The sequence below is a fragment of the Parambassis ranga genome, chromosome 20 (genome assembly GCF_900634625.1).
Source record: "Parambassis ranga chromosome 20, fParRan2.1, whole genome shotgun sequence".
NCBI classification, from domain to species: domain Eukaryota; kingdom Metazoa; phylum Chordata; class Actinopteri; family Ambassidae; genus Parambassis; species Parambassis ranga.
In genome coordinates this window covers 10130352-10149399 of record NC_041040.1, presented here as the reverse complement: position 1 = coordinate 10149399, position 19048 = coordinate 10130352, and the positions used below count along the sequence as shown (strand labels likewise).

Below are 19048 nucleotides of genomic sequence, written 5' to 3'. Positions count from 1 at the left end.
CTCATCTTTTTAAGTGGGAGAACTTGCACAATTGGTGGCTGACTAAATACTTTTTTTCCCCACTGTATATAGACAGCATGTAATCAGGGGGTGTAAAGATGAGGAGGATAAGAGAAGGCTGCCATTTTTTTATTTTTGTGCCTCTGTGTCGTGGCCGTTGCAGGTCCACTTGTCTCTCTTGTTCTTTTAAACACAGTATCTCAAGAACAGCTTTACAGAACACAAGCATTTAAATAGATCCAAGAATGAACGGGTGGCCTAGGGTCAAAGGTCCTCTCCCGTCCATGGATGGGATAGGCTCCAGGCCCTCTGTGAGCCTGTACAGGTTCAGAAGATGGATGGATTTTTGGAAAGTTTTAACTATTTATGTCAACACTCTATACAAGTGTCTCCCAGGATGAACGTAGAGATGACATTTTATGTGGAATAAGGACAAAGAATTGATGACACACTTTCTCTGATCCACCTTTCCTTGATAATATCAATAGAGGTTACGTCACTTCTGTTCCACTTCCCCCTTTTATAAGCCTTGCTGGATATGACACAAGATGCCTCCAAAAGCTACCAAAGATAAGCATTACCAATGTCCATTGCATTATGCAGGTTAACACCCAAGTCCAAAGCACTGCTGCAGTGTAATCTCAGCTAGCCTCTCTTGCAGCTCCTCTGTCACCAGCTGCTGGGTGTCTGTTTTCCCATATGCAATGTCTGAAGCTGATGGTTCTGGTTTTGCATCGTAATCATGCCACTGAAGCAAGAATTGAACCTCCATCTGTTCTTCTTCTCTGCATTCACTCTCTGGTTGTGTCTTCTCCCAAACACTTGATCTAGGTGCTGACACAGAGTAGTTGTTACAGGCAAACAACACGGGTACAGGTTCTTTAAGGTGCCAACATCCACCTGGAGTGGTATCCGTTCTGGGGAAATGTCTGCTACAGACTGTTGTGGTCCTCTTAAGTACAATTCATGTCTCACATTACGTACGCAGATTTTTCCTCAAACTTTCCTCCTTTGGGAAGTGATGGAAGTTGAACTTACCTGACATGGCACAGCTGTTTAGGATAGTCCTGCCTCTGGTACTTTAATGGTCTAAAGTCTCAAAATCTAAAATGCCAACAATAAAAAGCATTGACAAAGTTAGCTGATAAGCTGATACGCTGTGAGTTGTTACCCACTGTTAGCAGGTGTTCCAAAGTGAGGAGACCAGTTTTCCCATTTGGTCATGTGCCATATGACTTTAACGAAAGGAAGGTGGCTAAATGCTCATTAAGAACTTTTTCAGGTTGCTACAGTTTGTCGGATTCGCTTCCAGCTGTAAACTACAGGCCAGTGTGGCTTGAACAGCCTGCCCACACATCAGCAGCCTCAGGCTGTGGGGTTGACCTTCCTCTGGCCTCCACCATGTCATTAGGCACCTGATAATCCCTTTGCTAGCGGCAAAAGGAAGTTAGTCACCGGGGGTGCAGAGGAGGGAAAGGAAGGGTGGTCCTATTCTCAGGTCGTGTCTGGCTGGCTCTCTGTTGCTGCTTTGATCAGTCGTCCTGTGTGTAATCACACCAAGCAGGTCTGCAGGGAATGACATCCTAATACATGTGGAGAACAACACTTGTAGCCAGTCAACAATTCCCAAACCAAGAACTGGTGAGCCAAGATAACTGTACAGAGATTGTACGCAGATGTTTAATCCACAGAGGCACAGAAGATTAGAGGGATCCTGGTGTATTTTCATATTTATAGTCTAAAGTTTTTAAGGTAATTGCTTGCTTCTATTTATTTTATTGATTAACAGACATACTGAACAGTGGAAATGATCTCCTGACTTGAAACTTAAATGTCAGTTTCAATATTTCAAGGCATCCTCCACTGTATACATTACACAGCCATAGTCTGGTGTATTGAATTTCAATGATGCAGTTCATTGGTCAAGCAAATGTAAGTGCAGGAAGGAATGTCATGTATTGAGCAATGTCCTGAGGCATGCTGCAGTGATTTCATTCCTGGAAAGACTTATAAAGACATTATAATAGTCCAATTAGACCTTAAAATCATCACTGCATTAGCAGTGTGAGGGGTTATTATCAGATCCATCATCAAATTACACATTGAGAGACGTGACTCTTTCCCAAAGGATGTATTTCATTCTGGCCTTTTTTATTCTACTTCTCTTTGATGGTAGTGAAGATGCATGGCCAGCAAAAGCCAGCAGCCCATTCTGCGCTGGCTCATGAGTTATAAGGGCCAGAATGCAATGAGAGTCAATGATGTATCTAATCAATCGCTCTATCTTACCCCAGTTGATGAGTTGCTGTTACAGATGACTGGGAAGGCAGCCTTTCAACAGGGTCAGATTGATATCAGAGCCCTGGGGAAATTGCCTCCGTCCATTGCCAAGCTGTGGTCTGACACTTTGGGCACAAAGAGAGGGGAGAAATAAAGTGCTGTGCTAGCATCCCATATGCCCTGATTCTGCCTCCTCTTTCTTCAGGGAGCACTTGTCCCAGTTTTTATCTCATGGTGAAAAGATTTGTGATGGTGTCTGCACTCTCGTTCTCACTCCCTCTCCCCCTGCATTTTCCATATAGATGTGAGACGGAGGACGATCTATGAGTACCACCGCGTGGAGCTAACAAAGACCAGGATCACCAATTCTACCGCTGTGGAAATGATGCCTTTACCCAGTAAGAGGAATTTATTGTAACATCCTTTGGCTCAGTCAGTAGAATCCTTTCAATATATTCCCTACCATTATATGGCTTGTGGACCTTTTGTGTTTAATGGGGTATTGATTACGTAAAGTCTTTGACCTGTTTTGACCTTTCTTTTCCGCAGCCTGTCTCCAGTTCACCAGCTGCAGCACCTGCATCTCCTCACAGATCAACTTCAACTGTAGCTGGTGCCATCGGCTCAACAGGTTGGGCTTTTGTTTTCTTTCTTTGTGTATTGTTACACCCACTAGCTACAAGATTATGGTGCTCTAACACCTGTGCAACACCACGTTTAACGGTTTGGGCTTCATATCAGAAATGTTGATACTTTGATTGATTGAAATATCCATTTTAGCACAATATACATCAATATATATCAAGTTCACTAATAAACTCATCTGTTTAGTTCAGAGTAGTCATGCTGTCTCAATCTGACATTCATTCAGCTCACACCTCTTCTGTCAACCTCTGCTCCACATTTTATCTCATCCTCGCCATCTCCCTGTGCTTCAAACTAAAGTAAATATTTGAGCTGCTAAAGAAGTGTTAGTGTTCCTCTGCAGAATTCCCTGACAGCTGCGATGTGAACTGCGGTGGGTTTTGTTTTGCTGGAGTTAAAAAGACAGACAGGTGAAATGCATTATAGATGGACAGTGGAGTGTATCGTCACACAAGTTTGAATGTCAGTGAATGTTGACTATTCTCCTGCATTTGCTGATTATCAGAGTCTGACCCGCAGAGTCACCCTCACTTTTTATTTGTGTGCTGCTACATTTTGAATTCCTCATGCATCAAATATTAATCTGCCACTCTTTTATTTTAGATTCATCATTTATTCTGAGTAAAGTGTTGGAGAAATGTGCAGCACTTTTACTGTGTCTGCTGAGACTTCGTATTAAGGACTTACAGGGGCTTTTGGTTATGACTCTCCCGAGCTGCTTTGCATCTTCAATTCTCTTGCCTTCAACAAACTTCTATACAGCTCAGCGACATGAAAAATTGTTTTTCTGTGCAGCGATTAATGGCAGCTGTGGAGAGATTCTATACGCCTGCAGCAGTGATCTCATTAAGCTGCATTTTAATTAGCTTTCTGACTGTGTTAATATCCGACTGCACCGCCCCACCCTGTCCTTTGTATCCTTCTGCCACTTCCTTTGACAAAAAGCCGAACATGTTTTAAACACACTAATTAAAACCCATGGCGGTCTCACTGGCTCCGGGGTTAATGAAAGACGCTGGCATTTTAAGAGAACCCTAATGAACTTCGAACACAGCCAGAGTACAGGGAAGGTGAGAGCGCAGCACCTCGTCCATGCTAAGTTGTATCACTTTGCTGTGGCTGATGTGTGCAGCCGAGTTCATAAAGCATGACAGACATTGCAGTGGACCCACAGAGGGCCATAAGTGCCAGAGTGTGGGTGTGTTCAAAGGCAGAGCAGGGATCTGTTTACACAGCTGGTGTGCATCACAAATGGCTGTTAAGGAGATACATATTGAATTTTAACTGTATCAAAGCAAATTGTTGTTGAAGAGGGAGACACACAACTTAAAAGTTACATATATGTGTGTTTATATTATTAGAAAAAATGTAAAAGCTAAGAAGTTCCCGTCAGAATTCTGAGAAAAATATTTCAAGGAAAAAAAATAATTCAGAATTTAGATGGGAAAAAAATCACTCATTCTCATTTTTTGTTTGGAAAAAGATTCAAATTTAGATTGTCCTGTATTATAGTAGTATTTAATTTTTACGTAGGCATATCGACTTATGCGCATCGTTCTGCTGTAAATAACAGTCTAGTGTACTATTAAACTGACTGTATATAATATAAAATTTAGATGTAATGACCGAATTTGACTTAAAATCTACACCTGAAGTGTCCTGAGTTACTTTTCTTCACCGCAGATTCAAAGACTGCTTGCATGTCTTCCATGAATGAGCGGGATTGAAACCTAATAACACAATCTACCCATCCTGCTGTGGCTGTTGACTACCTGAACAAAAATATTCCCCCTCAGAGGTTCATTTATATTCAAATGAAGCGCCTCGGCCCATTTCTAATTAAATCCAATGTGGCTCACTGTGTTTGATGGCAACTAGCTGAGATGGATGGCATTGAGAAGAAACAAACAGGAGCTCCCTACAGGGACAGGTTACAGCAGACCTGCTCTGTATTATTGTGTCTCATTCTGCTTCCTTCACTGCACTCTCAGGCGGGGGGAGAGCAGTTGAGGAAAAAGTGGGGGATTAAGCGGAAGAATCTGTCTCGCCTGATTGAACAGATGGACTGTATTTTTTGTGTGTATGGAGGGGTGGGTGTGGATAAAAAGAATTGGATGATTAGAGAGGTAGAACGATAAAAATGGGCTCCTTCAGATAAAACCATTACCATAACAATATGTTCAGGAGAGAAATGGATCTGCTGGGAATATCTAAGACGCTTCTGGACTCTTATTGTCCTTCTAGCACAAAGCACAAATACCACGGTCAGGTTCAGCAGTTGATCCATTTACAGCAGGGAGGATTAGTAACTGCTGCCTCGATTACTGTCCCCCTCATAATAAGTCTCTGACCACCGTACAGAATTGCCTCAGCAGCACCTTTATCCCAGGCACCATGATCCAGTCGACGCCCCCCTCGCAGGTCCCACGTCATGCTGTGCAAAGACACTTCCTCCCTGAGTCCAAGTCTCAGAGGGTGGCAGGTAGGAGGAAAGGCACAGCTTGATTTAGAATGGACTGCAATTTTGTAAAAGAGGCACTCGACCAAGTTTCATAGATCCACACTGCTTGAAAAGTGGTTGCTCTGCACAAGCTGTCTAAAGTTTGAGAAAATCTCAAGATGCGTGTTATTCCCCTCTTCACTTTTTATTACTTGTTTCCATGTTTTTGAGTGTTTACCAAATAAAACCCTCAATCCAAGTCAAAAGCTGGCTTGTGTCATACGTCCAGGGCTGAAGTGACTGAGGACTAATGAGCCCTTTTATACCATCACCTTACGACAACTTAGGCATTATAGATAATATATTATTTTTTTTAAATTTACACCAAAATCTGTCTTTTCATCACCAGCTGTTGTACTGATGTAACATTTTGTGCAGCAGTTTTGCTGAGATCAGCTGAGATTTATAACTACCAATGGGTGCTCCACCACCAAACTGCTCCACCTTTGGTGATTCTTAGTTCCACTGTGTCTCGGTAAAGCCTCACAGATATTTGTTGTGATGTTTGTTTGTTTCCTCTGCTCCCAGATGTTCCAGCGGTTTTGACCGCCATCGCCAGGACTGGGTGGACAACAGCTGCCCAGATGAGGTGAGCGTTAAAGATGAACCATATGCTAAACAGCCATGACTTAGGTTTTTCAGCCTCCTGCTCACTAATAAAAAAACACGTGTGAAACTCCTCACATGATGAATGCTCTTTACTGCAGTATGCTGGGAAATGTTTCATGTATCCTCTCATGCTTGTTTTTTAGACCAAGGACAAGATGTGTGACATCGTCGACACCACATACCTTTACCCCTTCACCACCACGATTGTGGCCAAAACGACCCCCTGGAGCAAAGAGGCCACTGCAGGAAGGGACGCACCCTCCACTTCCCACCTTCCCACTAGTGTCCCCACTGAAGGTAAAAAAATAAAAAACATTAAAAAAAATAAATTAAAAATCAAAGCTGGATCAAGGCCACGGCGCATATTGTGTGTGAGCTGGGAGCTTTTTTCTCTGGTGGTGATGGATGCTCTGTAAATGAAGTGCAGTTGCTGGAACTGTTCGTTATTAGTATTGATGTTTTTCCTCTCTTACAACACGACACTTCAGAGTATGCATAAATATGTCTTGTCGCTCTTCACTTATGCAAGAAAAAAAAAGAATTTCAGATGGCAGGAAGTGGAGGGAGGCGCAGCAGCTGTGTTTGTAGCAACTTTATGAACAGTGCAGATTGAATCAGGACAAATCTCACCAGTCCAGAATAGATGGACTCACACCAACCTGCGATCATCTTCTTCCTCTTCAGCTGTATCGTTAGTGCTGTAATTTGATGATGGATCATTTTTCTGGTTACTTTGAAGGCTTCAACTTTTTGTTTTACTATTTTAAGGTGAATGAGTTTTTGCTTTTGAAGGCTAAATGTTAAGCATGAGCTGGCTCTTGTCACAGTAAGTGGAAGGACACTTTTAGTGAAATTGGATCTATCTGATCCAGATATTGAGGCTTTCAGACCACCGCTCCTGTTTATTACCTACACTCCCTCACATCCAAGGTCTCCTTTTATATTTGAGGGCTCTTTTTAATCAGGTCCAGTGACTGTGGAATGTGGTGAGCAGAGTCTGTGAAAAAAGTCATGGTCAAAGAAACAAAAAGGCAACTTCTCTCTGGTTTTAAGCAAAGGGAGATGATGTACACAGTATGTAAACACACACAATGTACAGGAGAACAAAGTGAAAGAGTAAAACTTACTTCATAAAACACATTGTTTTTATTTAGCAACAAATTAGCCACAGATGGCTAGCTCCCAGAAAAATTATAAATCAGTCATCAAAACCTAAAACATAATATTATTAATAATAAAAAGACATACAAGGATGTTTGATGTCAGACATGTCAAAATGGCTGCTGCCATCAAATCTGTATCAGTCTGCTCCAAACAATAGTCCCTAATGAATACATTCATTATTCCTTTTGAGGGAATTCATACCAGTCCCAAATGGTGTAGATGAAATCAGCAATCATAATGCAGGGTTGAAAGCAAACAGAATATTATAGCTTGCTTTGGGTTTATGGTATTTTCAAAGTCTCAGATAAAAGGTTTTAACCACAGCAGCAGCAGATAAATAGTTCCCCTCATCACGTGTGTTTCTTCCCTCAGTTTGTGTGAAGCAAAGCAACAGCAAAGGTCATGGAGGTCGTGGTCCTTTGATATTCTTCTGTAGTATATTGAGCACGTGATTCTCTGCAGCCCAAACTCAAACCATACTGCAGCATAATCTCAGAGTGATCTGATGCAAATCCTCCTCCAGACGAGCTTCTTTTGCTGATGATAGGGAAACAGTGAAGGTGTCCTCCAAAGTTTGTTTACCTGCATTTCTCCCTCTCTTGAGATGCCAGAGTTACGAGTCGGGCTGAATTTATTGTGCCAGTTTTCAGATCATTTCCCTTTTAATGGCTTTTAAGCAATTTGTGTTAGTAAACAGGCAATTTCTAACAATCTGCTCCAGACGCAGTTGTATTGGATCAAAACTGATAGAATGGACCAGCTCAGGTGACATCATGTCAGTGTGTGTGTATGTCATCATGTAAAGCGCTGGGTACATAATCAATACTGAAAGCACACTTTATGCAACGTGTTACATCTGTGTGATATCTGTGATGCACTGTGAGCTAATGGACAGCCAATCATTTCAGACATCCACTCTTATCCTGCTGATGAATGAATGTCCCACATCCTTTTACATGGAGGAGCTGTGAAGGACACGATACATCTTCAGCTGTGCATGAAAAGTGCATTTTGTTCATTTAATCTCCGCTTCTATTTTAACCCAAAGTAGAATGTGGCATCTTCAGTGGTATTCCACTCTGCTTATATCTCACTGATGTTATTTTTTTTTCTATTGTAGAGATTTTTTAAGGCTTTTTACATTCAGGTCGGCCTCATCCATTATTTCATTTTTACAAAAAGGCATTTACTTTCATCGCTAACTCTGGCAGAGGCTGACCTTTTTTTCTATCACACCCCCATTAATCATTGTGTGGGGTGAGTTTAAATGGACAGACCATCGCGGCTGGAGTGCTTCTGCGCTGCTGCGATGAGGATAGATGCAGTGAGTTCAGGGAGGAGTGTGAAAACCTGTCCAGCTGTGAGGCAAAACACAATGAGCAGTCCCACAGATCAAACCAGGGCCTGGTGAAAACACGCCAACCCAGGAATAAAATGTGTGTGTGAGTGTGTGTCCAGGAGGTCATGCTGTGGTATTTGTATTTGTGATAGCTGAGTATTTGACACATACTGCGGATCAGTTTTCCTGGGGATCGGCTGTCTCTTCAGCTGCATGGGGGTCAAAGGTCAGGTCAGAGTGCAGGCTGGGTGGCTCGTGCACGTGCAGGCGAACCTGCAGCTGGAGGGGAGAGAGCAGGAGAAATGTATCTGTGTGGGTGGAGGTATGTTTGGGTGGGAGAGATGGAAACATCTTGTCTCTCACTCTGCTGACATTCAACCGCACTTCAAATGCTGCCTCAGAGGAACCACGGTATGTCACTTCAACACATCAGGTTGACATTCACGCTGTCCTTTTCAAAGCTTTGAGCTGAAGAGGAACCAAAAAAGGCACATGTCCAAGAGTGTTCTAGTATTTTTCTCTTTTTAGTGAGAACCCCTTTATTCAAATTACAATTTCCACCTATAAACGACTTGACGACCTGTCAATACTTTTTACTTTATGTAAAATTTCAGGACTTCTGGTATTTTCTAATATTATGTTGGCTTAAGGGATATTTGTGTATAATAAATACTTATGGTGGTTTCTATTCCTGTAGCTGTAATCCGTATTCATGACCCTCACTCTGCTGTGGGATTGACTTGGACTAAAGTTTGGGCAGTCTCGTGTAATGATTCATTTCAGACTCTTTTTGAATATTGAAGTGGGAAACCCTTTTGAATTAAATCGTTCTCTGAAACATATCTGGTGCTCCGCGTGCCATATTTGCATAATGTGAATCCTATGGTGTGTGTAAATGTCTGCTACCCTTGGAGGAGAAGTGGGTCACGCTACATTTCCATATTTCGCATGTATAGTTACCCTCGGACTGCTTTTATGTGCTGCATCGTGTATGCCGAGGCATTATAGTCAAAGCATTAAATTTGAATAAGATTTAAGTGTAATAAAGAAGATGGCTGAAAAGCTTAATCTCATTTGGGACATTCAGGGAGTTGTTTATATTGTCAGAGCTTCAGAAACAAACTACAAAGAGAAATATTGATCATTATGTCTGACGCTGGTGGTTTCTTTCTCTCTTTGTCTCCTTACAGATGACACCAAGATCGCTTTACATCTCAGAGACAACCAGGGTAGGTCTCTATTTTTCACCATCGTTGCTCCATGTTGTTCTTATGGCTGTGTTTGTTTCCTCTGTCTGCCTCAGAGTTATTGGTCCCTGATTGTATTTTTATCTTTTTTTGGGGGACATACAGCTCAATCGGCTGATAAACTTTATCCAGCAGCCGACTGTAGTGCCCAACCGTCCTTGCAGCATTTAGTTCTGGTCCGACTGTTGAGAAGGAAAGATACAGCGAGTAGAGGAGATGGGCCCAAATGTTACAGCAGTTTAGTTACTGCTAAAACACTATAGTCCACCCTGTCACTGTTGTCAGTGTATTGTAGTATTTTAAGAATTTTGAGACATTAATGTGATTCTGTCTTGAGCTTAAATGTAAAGAAACATCAAAAAACACAGAAAAGGACAGAAAACAAAGCAAAATCTCTAAGTAGTGGGACTTTATAGGATTTTCAGGTAGCAGTAAGCAGTAATATTATTACAGTGTGATTGAGGCTGCAGCCTTTTTCACTGTGATTATATCTACGGAGCACTAATCTGATGGAAACATTTCATGCAGCCTCTCCAGAATTCAGGATTTCTTTCAGTATGCTCCAGTTGCTGATGTATCCTCCATAAAAATGACTTTGAACTCCATCAGTTTTCTTCGATGGCCTCTCAAACGTTTCATTTCCTGCTTGAGAGGAATTGGAAATCCGCGGCTTCTATCACACTTTCATTACACAAACGCTGCATGTCTCCCATCACTCGGGCACTCTTGCGTTGACGCCTGCCGCTGTGATCATATCTCATCACCCTTTTTCTCAATGCATCAAACCCTTTATCACCACATACCTGGAAAAATTATTATTCAAGGTGAGAAGGAAGGAAGTGAGACACATAAAGCGTGACATTATACTGGCTCTGTCTTAAAATCAAAGGCAATTGACTTCATAGCTGTATTTTTTAAGTAGATTATCAGGAAAGTGGTTTAATTCATAAAGGTGAGTCCCTTGGTGACACAGTCAGTTAAGTTCTTCACCAAAGTGTTCTTTGACCTTGACTATTGCAGGAAATGCTGAGTATGTGCTCTGACAGTAGAGAACCAGCCTTTCCTGGGAGTTCCTTCTCTCCTTAGCACCTTTTCCACAAAGAAGCTGAATTATAGGTCTGTTCAGTTTGTATTGTTGGTTTCCTGAAACCCCATTAGCCAAGTGAGAGAACAGTTGTACTCCCCTGTTAGCGCTCCTGCACTAATGTGGAGCCAAAAAAGGAGCAGCTTTGCCGGCTCTCTCCGCTGCTCTCATTCAAAAGCTCTAATGTATTTTATTGCTGTCTAAGAGCTCTGCTGTCCATTAGTGCTCGCTCAGTCTGCTCAGGTTCCAGCTATCATGAGGACAAAGCTAATGAGGGATGAATTCAATCAGCTCAAGACGTGCCACTTCTCCCTCTCCAAGTCTGATTGTATTTGTCCTGCAATGCTAAACGTTCCCAGGATGACCACAATGATATGCTCAGGAGTATTTTCAGCCATATTGGCGCTGGTTCTGGTGAGTCCACCTCACTGAAGTATCTCAACAAATGAAGATAGTGTTATTTATTAGGTAAATGTATTGATTACATTGACATTGTCTTCTTGTTTCTTTAGTGTTTGTTATTGTGTATTGTGTACTTGCTGCTGAATTGTCACACTACACGGAGGACAAACATACCCAAACAAAGCATTTGTGAAGACTTAAAGACGGACTTTCAGCGGCCCAGTGTGTGATATTTTGAGATCTTTGCTGTCTTATTTATTCAAACTCATACAGGTCCGGATAAAGCTGTCGGTGTCAGAGTGTCGGCTCCTCCAGGGGTCTGGATGTATTCCCGTCTCTGCTTGCATCCCACTGTTTGATTTCTCATTGCGCCTACATCTGCGCTCAGCCACATGCCCCCCTGCTAACCTTCCAACACCCCAGACTAACAGCCTGTCGCATCGTTTGGGCTTCCCGCTGAACAAGGACCGGATAGCTCTGACAGATATACTCTGATTGAGAAAAAGAAAAACCCTTCGGTCTGTGTTGATTAGTGGCAGAATAATGAGAATGTCACGATGCCAAGTAGTTTTTCTCTGAAAAACAGAACTCCCGACTCTCTTTGTTGAAAATTGACTGATTTATTCAAAACAGAATAGCTCAGGAGTTGTTTTGTTGTTTTGCAGCTATGGTGTGCTCATAATGGCTACACTGACTACAGGAGCACACATTCACAGTGGCTGCTGCCCACACACATTGGACAGGTTTGATTACCACCCGGTTATTCTGTGTGCTGGAAATCAATGAGGCAGGGAGCCAGCAGAGAAGCTGGTTGGCTGACAAGCTCAGTGGTGGCTATAGCTGCTAATTAAAGGCAGGGTGGAGCCTGTCGGGGGAGAGAGGTTGTTAGTGGGGGGTCACAGAAGAAGAAATCCACAACAGATCGAGCCTGAAGCTGCGATAAGTCAGTGAAAGGTTATCTACGATAAGGAGGCTGGATACTGTTTGTATTCTTATTATAGGTTTTCATCTGTCTGACAAATTGCAGATGAAATTTTCTTGTTATTGTGTGAAATTGTGCTCCCAGAGATGAAAACACAGACTCCCAGTAGGTTTACAGGACGCTGTTATCATCTTCAAAAGAGCTCTGAAAACACCTGCTGCGTCAGCTTTCAAACACGAGTCTGATGAGGTGCTTTACAGACGACTGACGACTTCCAAGGCTCGCTGAAGGACGAGCTCATTATGTAGTCAGTACATTGTGCCTTTTCAGTCTGCAGTGCCACAACTGATATAACACGCATAGACCTGCTTTTCCCTCTGCATCAGGGCCGAACACTGCTAACCATGGTGGTGGATTAATTTTACTTACACTAGAACTGCTTGTGAATACCCAAACAGACTTCAGAGCTTTCAGAGTTTACCCTGCACCTCTATGAGTGAAACAAAATCAGTTTTAATCCTTTTCTTTGGAACATAACATCCTCTTAGATCCATGAATGAAAACAAGAGCATTTTAAAGAAAAAACACAAGTGGGTTCAGTAAGGTGTAGCAAAATCTGAATTTTATGGCACTTGTAGACACATAGGAAAGGAGTAAAAGGATGAATGATGAGTGCCCCCTACTGGTGAACTACAAAATTGCTTTTATCTGCTTTATATTTTAAAATCATGAGAGTGTTTGTTTTTGTGTTGTTTTGCAGTGATGCCGGCTGACAGCGCGGTAGACAGAGTGCCAGGAACACACCCTCTTCACACCGGTCTGATCCTGGGCATCCTGCTGGTGATGCTCATCATGATCGCCGGCGTGCTGATCACCGTCTACATCTACCATCACCCGACCTCTGCAGCCAGCCTCTTCCTCATCGAGGTGAGAAAGAACCTGTTGATGTTGGAAAGTTTATTGTTGACTGATGGAAGCTGATTTACTCAGACTCTCCGACTTTTGCCCATTTTCATCACTTACACTGCTTTTTTTCTCCCTAATACCTTCACAGATTTAATTCGAGTGTCACACGCCCACAAAGTTATTATATTTTTTACTAAAGGCTGAACTAATTTCTCAAAAATGCAGACAGCCATAATTCTCCAGACTGTGATTATTAAGTTAAGAATGTGTACAAAGCATGTAATCTAGTTAGTGATCTGCATTTCCTCAAACATTCAGACATTCCATTGTAATTGTAAAAAAATATGTCTGGGCAGTTGTACTTGGAAAAAAAAAAAACTAATTCTCAGTAACGGGCTCATAAATATGCATTAAGATGTTCAGTGGGAGGTGATGAAACTTAGCTCATGGTGTGTTAATAAATAGACTGAATGAATGCACAGGGGAGCCTCTTTAGAGCTGTGTTCTTATGAAAACAAACTCACTCACGTTGCTCAAGTTGTTTATTGAAATAGTGCCTGAGGTTCTCCACATGACAATAATAAGGAGATCCCAAATACTACTTAGTGCTGAATTCGTAGTGGTCATGAGTGAGGTCAATTTTAAATGACTATTATCAGATCAATATACATTTATATTTCTAGTGAGGATTACCAGCTGTTGGACAGGTGGGTATTTATATTAATTAGAAAACATGTCAGCTGGTGTAAATGTGTGTCTGATTGATGGCTTTAAAAGCTTTTGGACATGGAGCTCTATGCATATGTTGTATACACATAATAATAATTATAATAAATTAGATTTGTCATGATAATGTTGGAATATTTTCTCTATAATCATGAGATCTTGTGATTTTGAGGAGTTTACAGTCAATGTGTTTCAGCCTTCAGTGTTTCCAGGAACACACTGAGACTCAAATCAATGATGTGAATTTGACTTTTGAGTTCTCTCATCTCCTGCTTTCCTCCCTCCTGCAGAGACGCCCGAGCAGGTGGCCCGCCATGAAGTTTCGCCGGGGGTCGGGTCACCCAGCCTACGCAGAGGTGGAGCCGGTCGGCCAGGAGAAGGAGGGCTTCATTGAGTCGGAGCAGTGCTGAGGGAAGAGGGGGCGGCCGCTTCCCCCTTCCTGTTCCAGCCCTCCTCCACCCACCTGCTCCACGGGGACAGCTCACCAGGAACCTCCACTTATCGGTGGATTAGCTCGGCGCACACAATGACTCGTTAGGAATCGACCCATTGAGCGATAGATGAGACAGGAACACGAGGAACAGAGAAAATCCCTGGAAACTGGTCCCAGACTAACTCGTCGCTCAGCTCCAGTTGATGAGGACCTGACAGACGGAGGGAACAGTGTTGACGTCATCGGCTCAGTCTGTATTGAATTTGTATGGCTGCTATCATGTTGCCATGGAGCGCCTGCCTAGACTGGATGCTGGTGTACTTGGGGGGGAGCAGGGTGACTTATACAATATATATTTTCAAAAACAATATGTGAACAGAGATTTCCACTTTATTGTTGGTGGGGTTAAACAGTATAGGCCTTTGTATATCCATCAGGTTTCTACTTCCTTTTCCTTTCAGTATGTTGTTTTCACTGGGGTTGGCACATTTATCTGTATAGACCATGGGTATTGCTTTTCAATACCACAGCAGGCTTAATTGACTTTTCCACAGCCGCTCTGCAAAGAGAGGCTGCAGCTGTGTGACACGACACGAGCCGAACTCCCGTCACTGCGATCGATCACAGCTCTGAACATGTTGAATAACTGGGCTGGTTTCATTTTCTGAAAATGAAGTGTATGATGTCATTTCAGTTTGTTTTAATGGGTGATGGGCACAGTCTATCCTTCTCTCTCTTTTTTTTTTCTTTTCCACTGCCGTGCCATTTTTGTCCCCGACTAGAGTTTGCACAATTTCTTTCCATGCACATTTTATTTTTTCTTCCTTTGACATGTGGTACTAATGCAAAATTACAAGACAGGCGCTTGTGAGTATGAATATATTTTCTGAAGTGTAAGTGATTCGTGTGCGTGAATACAGAGGAGCAGTTTACAGTGGTGACTATAGATATCCACCTGCATTATGAGTACATATAGTTGAGCTGGCTCTGCGCAGTTAATTCTTATTGATTCTATTCAGAAGTATCTGAATACAGTTTGTGTGAGCCAGAAAACACACTGGGCTGATTGGACTGTTGACTTTTTATTGATTTTTTTTTCCAGTTATGATTTGCTCATCCACTTCCACATGATGGTGTACATACCGAGGCCAAAACATTTGCAGATTCAGGTAACTCATGGCAAACATTTGTAGTGTAGCAGTGAAAAGACTTTTTATTTTTTATGAGTGGCCTTTCTTTCTCTACTTTTTTACTTAAATGTGAATATTGTTCCAGTCGTCGCTGTTACAGATCAATACGCAAATCATTTATAAAAGTTTTACACCAATGATTGTAGACTCATTTTAGGCACACACACAAAAAAACATCAATATATCCTGGAATTCTACTGAAAAATAAAACGTGCAATATCACATCCATTCAGTTCCATGCTGAAAATGCATAAAGATAATAATAATCATCTGGATTATTCTTATCCACATCTTTGTCACCATCACATTGAGACCAAAGACTAATCCGCATTATAGTGACATTTATGGTAATTTTAAAATATTTACCTCAACCTGCCCCCACAGCCGCCATGCCTCACAGCTCAGCAGCCATCAGCCAGTGGTGGCTGTAGATCACTGGTTTTTTTACCATTTTTATTGTCATGTAAACATCTATGTTGATCATTGGCGGTTAGCTAAACCCCATCCTCAGTCCAAGTCATTTAGTCTTCAATAACAGTGAGCATGTTTGATTAAAGAGATCAGTTTGACACATTAAGGAGTTCGTCACCAAGTCTTTGAGCTACATGAGCTTACTGTAATTAACTTTCATTAAAAATGCACAGATACCACCAGAGGTTTGCTTTTGTTTATCAGTGTGAAGTCACAGTGTAACTCCAGCTGTGGGTTCTGTCCTGGACAGAGTGCTAAAAACTGTCACTGTGCTACAGGGAGGGGGGTGCTCTGATTCTCTGTTCCTGTTGTCAGACAACAGAATGGGTTAATTATGTCAACAACCAGCCTATGGGAAACTTAAGTTCCAGTAACAGCCTGGCCACACGTTGTTAACAAATATGAAAAAAATTCAATTATTTTGTGCTAAAGTGTCACTATTGGGAGTTGGATCAATTAACAACAGTATCAAAGGGCCACACACATCGGTTTCAAGTTGGATAAAGTTATAAGGTATATGTTGGAGTTACCCTTTAAAGATGCACTGATAATAATAAGACTTTAGGTGGAAAATCTGCAGACAGAATGTTCAAGGACAGAAAGTTGGACGTGCTAAGGGGCGAGGTTCTGCTAACCGCTGACATTAATTTATGCAATTTAATACCACACACACCCAGAATGCACATGACTCATGCACAAATGCTAAATTAAAGACTCACGGGCAGTTTTTATCCTTTACACACATACCGGTACTCTTACTTATAACTGCACTGATACGGTCTCACTGGTGTCGGAGTACAAAGCCCTGCTTGTCAGAGCCTCTTTAATGAGGCCTTTTTGCACAGCAGAGTTTAAAGAGCGAAAAGGTTCCACTGAAAAGGTCAATGTCTTCTCCGTGCCCACAGATATATTTTTAATATTGTTCGACTGATCCCTGTGGAGTATCTGCAAGAACATCTGCTTGTTGTACACTTCCACCTGAAACTGCAAGTGTTTTCATAACCACTGTCAGGATGCAGTCAGAAAGCGTGGCTGACAAACAGAGGAACACTCTGAGGTTATCGAGTCTTCACCTGCTTCTCTGGACTTGATTAATGGCTTTCACTCCCGCTTTGATATGCTAGCAATATAGTGGTGTTGTTGGGATAGGTCACTGCTGTTCTTTACTCTCTTATGATCTGGATTAAACGGTGTTCATTCACAGATTCAGCAGCTCCATATAAAGAAACGAGAATTGGACTTTTTATCTTGTTTTATCGTATCATGACACTTCATAGCACACAATAAGACTCAAAGTCACACAGTATCATAGCTGTCTGTAAGTTTCTGTAACTACTGTTGTTTTGATTACATTTGAAATAATAAACAATGTTGTTTAAAACAGCTTTATTTCATTTTTTGTGCAGCAGAGATACGAGCGAGCATCAGGAGATAATGACACACCTATGCACTATTAAAGCTTAAACACACCATAATTAATCTAAAAATGCCTGCAAATCATTTGAAGGAAAGCCCATGCTTACATGTGACCACGAAATCTTCACTTCTGTTTATATCGTATATTGGAATGCGTACAGCAATAAAAACTGCTGTGTGCGCGGTTTATGTGAAATCCCTGGATCAGGTAGGCAGAGGAAGTGCTTCTCTGCAGATAGAGGGAGATGAAGCTCCACAGGAGTACAGAGAAAGCTGAGTAAACAAGACAGCCAAGCTCAGAAAGAGGGGAGGGGGGGGAGTCAAGAAGAAGAAGAGGAAAAAATTACTGACAGAGCTGGGCTGAGATCTCAGACTTTTTTCCATAGACAACACGGTAAAATTAAGCAGTATAGGATGAGAGGACGCAGCACAAATACAAGCAAGCATGTTTCACATATAAAAAAGACAGTAAGTGTCTGGATGAACAGCTATTATTGTCCCATCAGTTTAATGAATCTATTGTGGACCAGGTCACAGCAGTGCTTTGAGTATGATGATGTTTGATGGTGTCCTACTGCCATCTATTGGGCAAACCAGAGAACTGCTTAAAGAAAGATGTGTTTGAATCTTTAGATTCAAAAATTAGAACACAAATAACAGTGACAAACATTTGGAATATGTTGCATGATATCTGCCTGGGTTGACTCCAACTACATCTAACAGTGCCCAGAAGAAGAGGAACATGTTCTGTGCAGCATTGCTGGTCCTGTCAGGGCCCCATAAACCTGGACACACACTGGATGCTTTGAAGCTCCGTAAAAAACAGTAGAAGTGATCCATCCACTAATACTATGTAGCTCCCTGATCAAAACATTTGATTAGTTGAGCTCACATAAAACAAGGCTGAGCCAAAAACCATTTATACCAGCTCTACAAGAGGAAATGGGGACAATAGCATCGACATACTGGGGACAATTAAGGGCCAACTACCCAGCTCAGAGTATGTAAAGAGGAGGAAAAGTGTGTGACAAGGAGTTTTGGTTAGACAATAGAGAATAGGGTCAAAACTACAGGAGCAGCAGACACGACATTAAGTGACACAGTATCATTCTGTGTTTTCTCACCATGGGTATAATGCATTAAAAACACTAGACAACAGTACAAATAGTGTTTACCCTCCCTGAACTAGCTGTATTGTAAAGTGGTTAGTCATAATACAGGAAAAACATGTTTTAGTTCTAAATAAGAGCAGACTAAATCTGTCCTCCAATGTAATTATATGACATATGTCATATAATTACATTGGAGGACAGATTTAGTCTGCTTAGTCTGATTTAGTCTGCTCTTATATATATATATATATATATATATATATACTCTTGTTTTTCACTCTTGTTATTCACTCACTCTCTTTCTTCAAATATTAAGCAATTTCGGTGTATGCCAAATGTATCTCTCTACAAATTTCTCCTCCGCTGTTACCATGGTGACAGGCTGACACACAGAGGCACACACAGAGGCATACAACGCTCTGAATTGCTCTGATTCTCCAGCAATTCAGAGCAATCTCTCACATCAGCATTCAAAGCAACGCTTCAGCTGCAGCAATCAAACTTGCATTTTCTTCAGGAAATGCCCTTTTCTAGTTAACGTTGAAATACTATTCTGATCCAGAAGGTGGCGGTAATGCAGTTTAAAGCTGTTTGCCAGCCGC

General features: G+C 41.7%; 1 protein-coding gene across 2 annotated transcripts in view; it reads left to right on the top strand.

The window, feature by feature from the left end:
• The window catches only part of plxdc2b (plexin domain containing 2b), a 68886-nt gene extending 52786 nt beyond the window's left edge, over positions 1-16100 (top strand). For both annotated transcript variants that reach the window (XM_028432627.1, XM_028432628.1), the window contains 7 exons: positions 2583-2678; positions 2830-2911; positions 5954-6014; positions 6178-6331; positions 9728-9766; positions 12953-13119; positions 14115-16100. In XM_028432627.1, the coding sequence (XP_028288428.1) occupies positions 2583-2678; positions 2830-2911; positions 5954-6014; positions 6178-6331; positions 9728-9766; positions 12953-13119; positions 14115-14234 (719 nt within the window). In that variant the 3' untranslated portion in view covers positions 14235-16100. The remainder of the gene's footprint in view (positions 1-2582; positions 2679-2829; positions 2912-5953; positions 6015-6177; positions 6332-9727; positions 9767-12952; positions 13120-14114) is intronic.
• The last annotated feature ends 2948 nt before the right edge of the window (positions 16101-19048 follow it).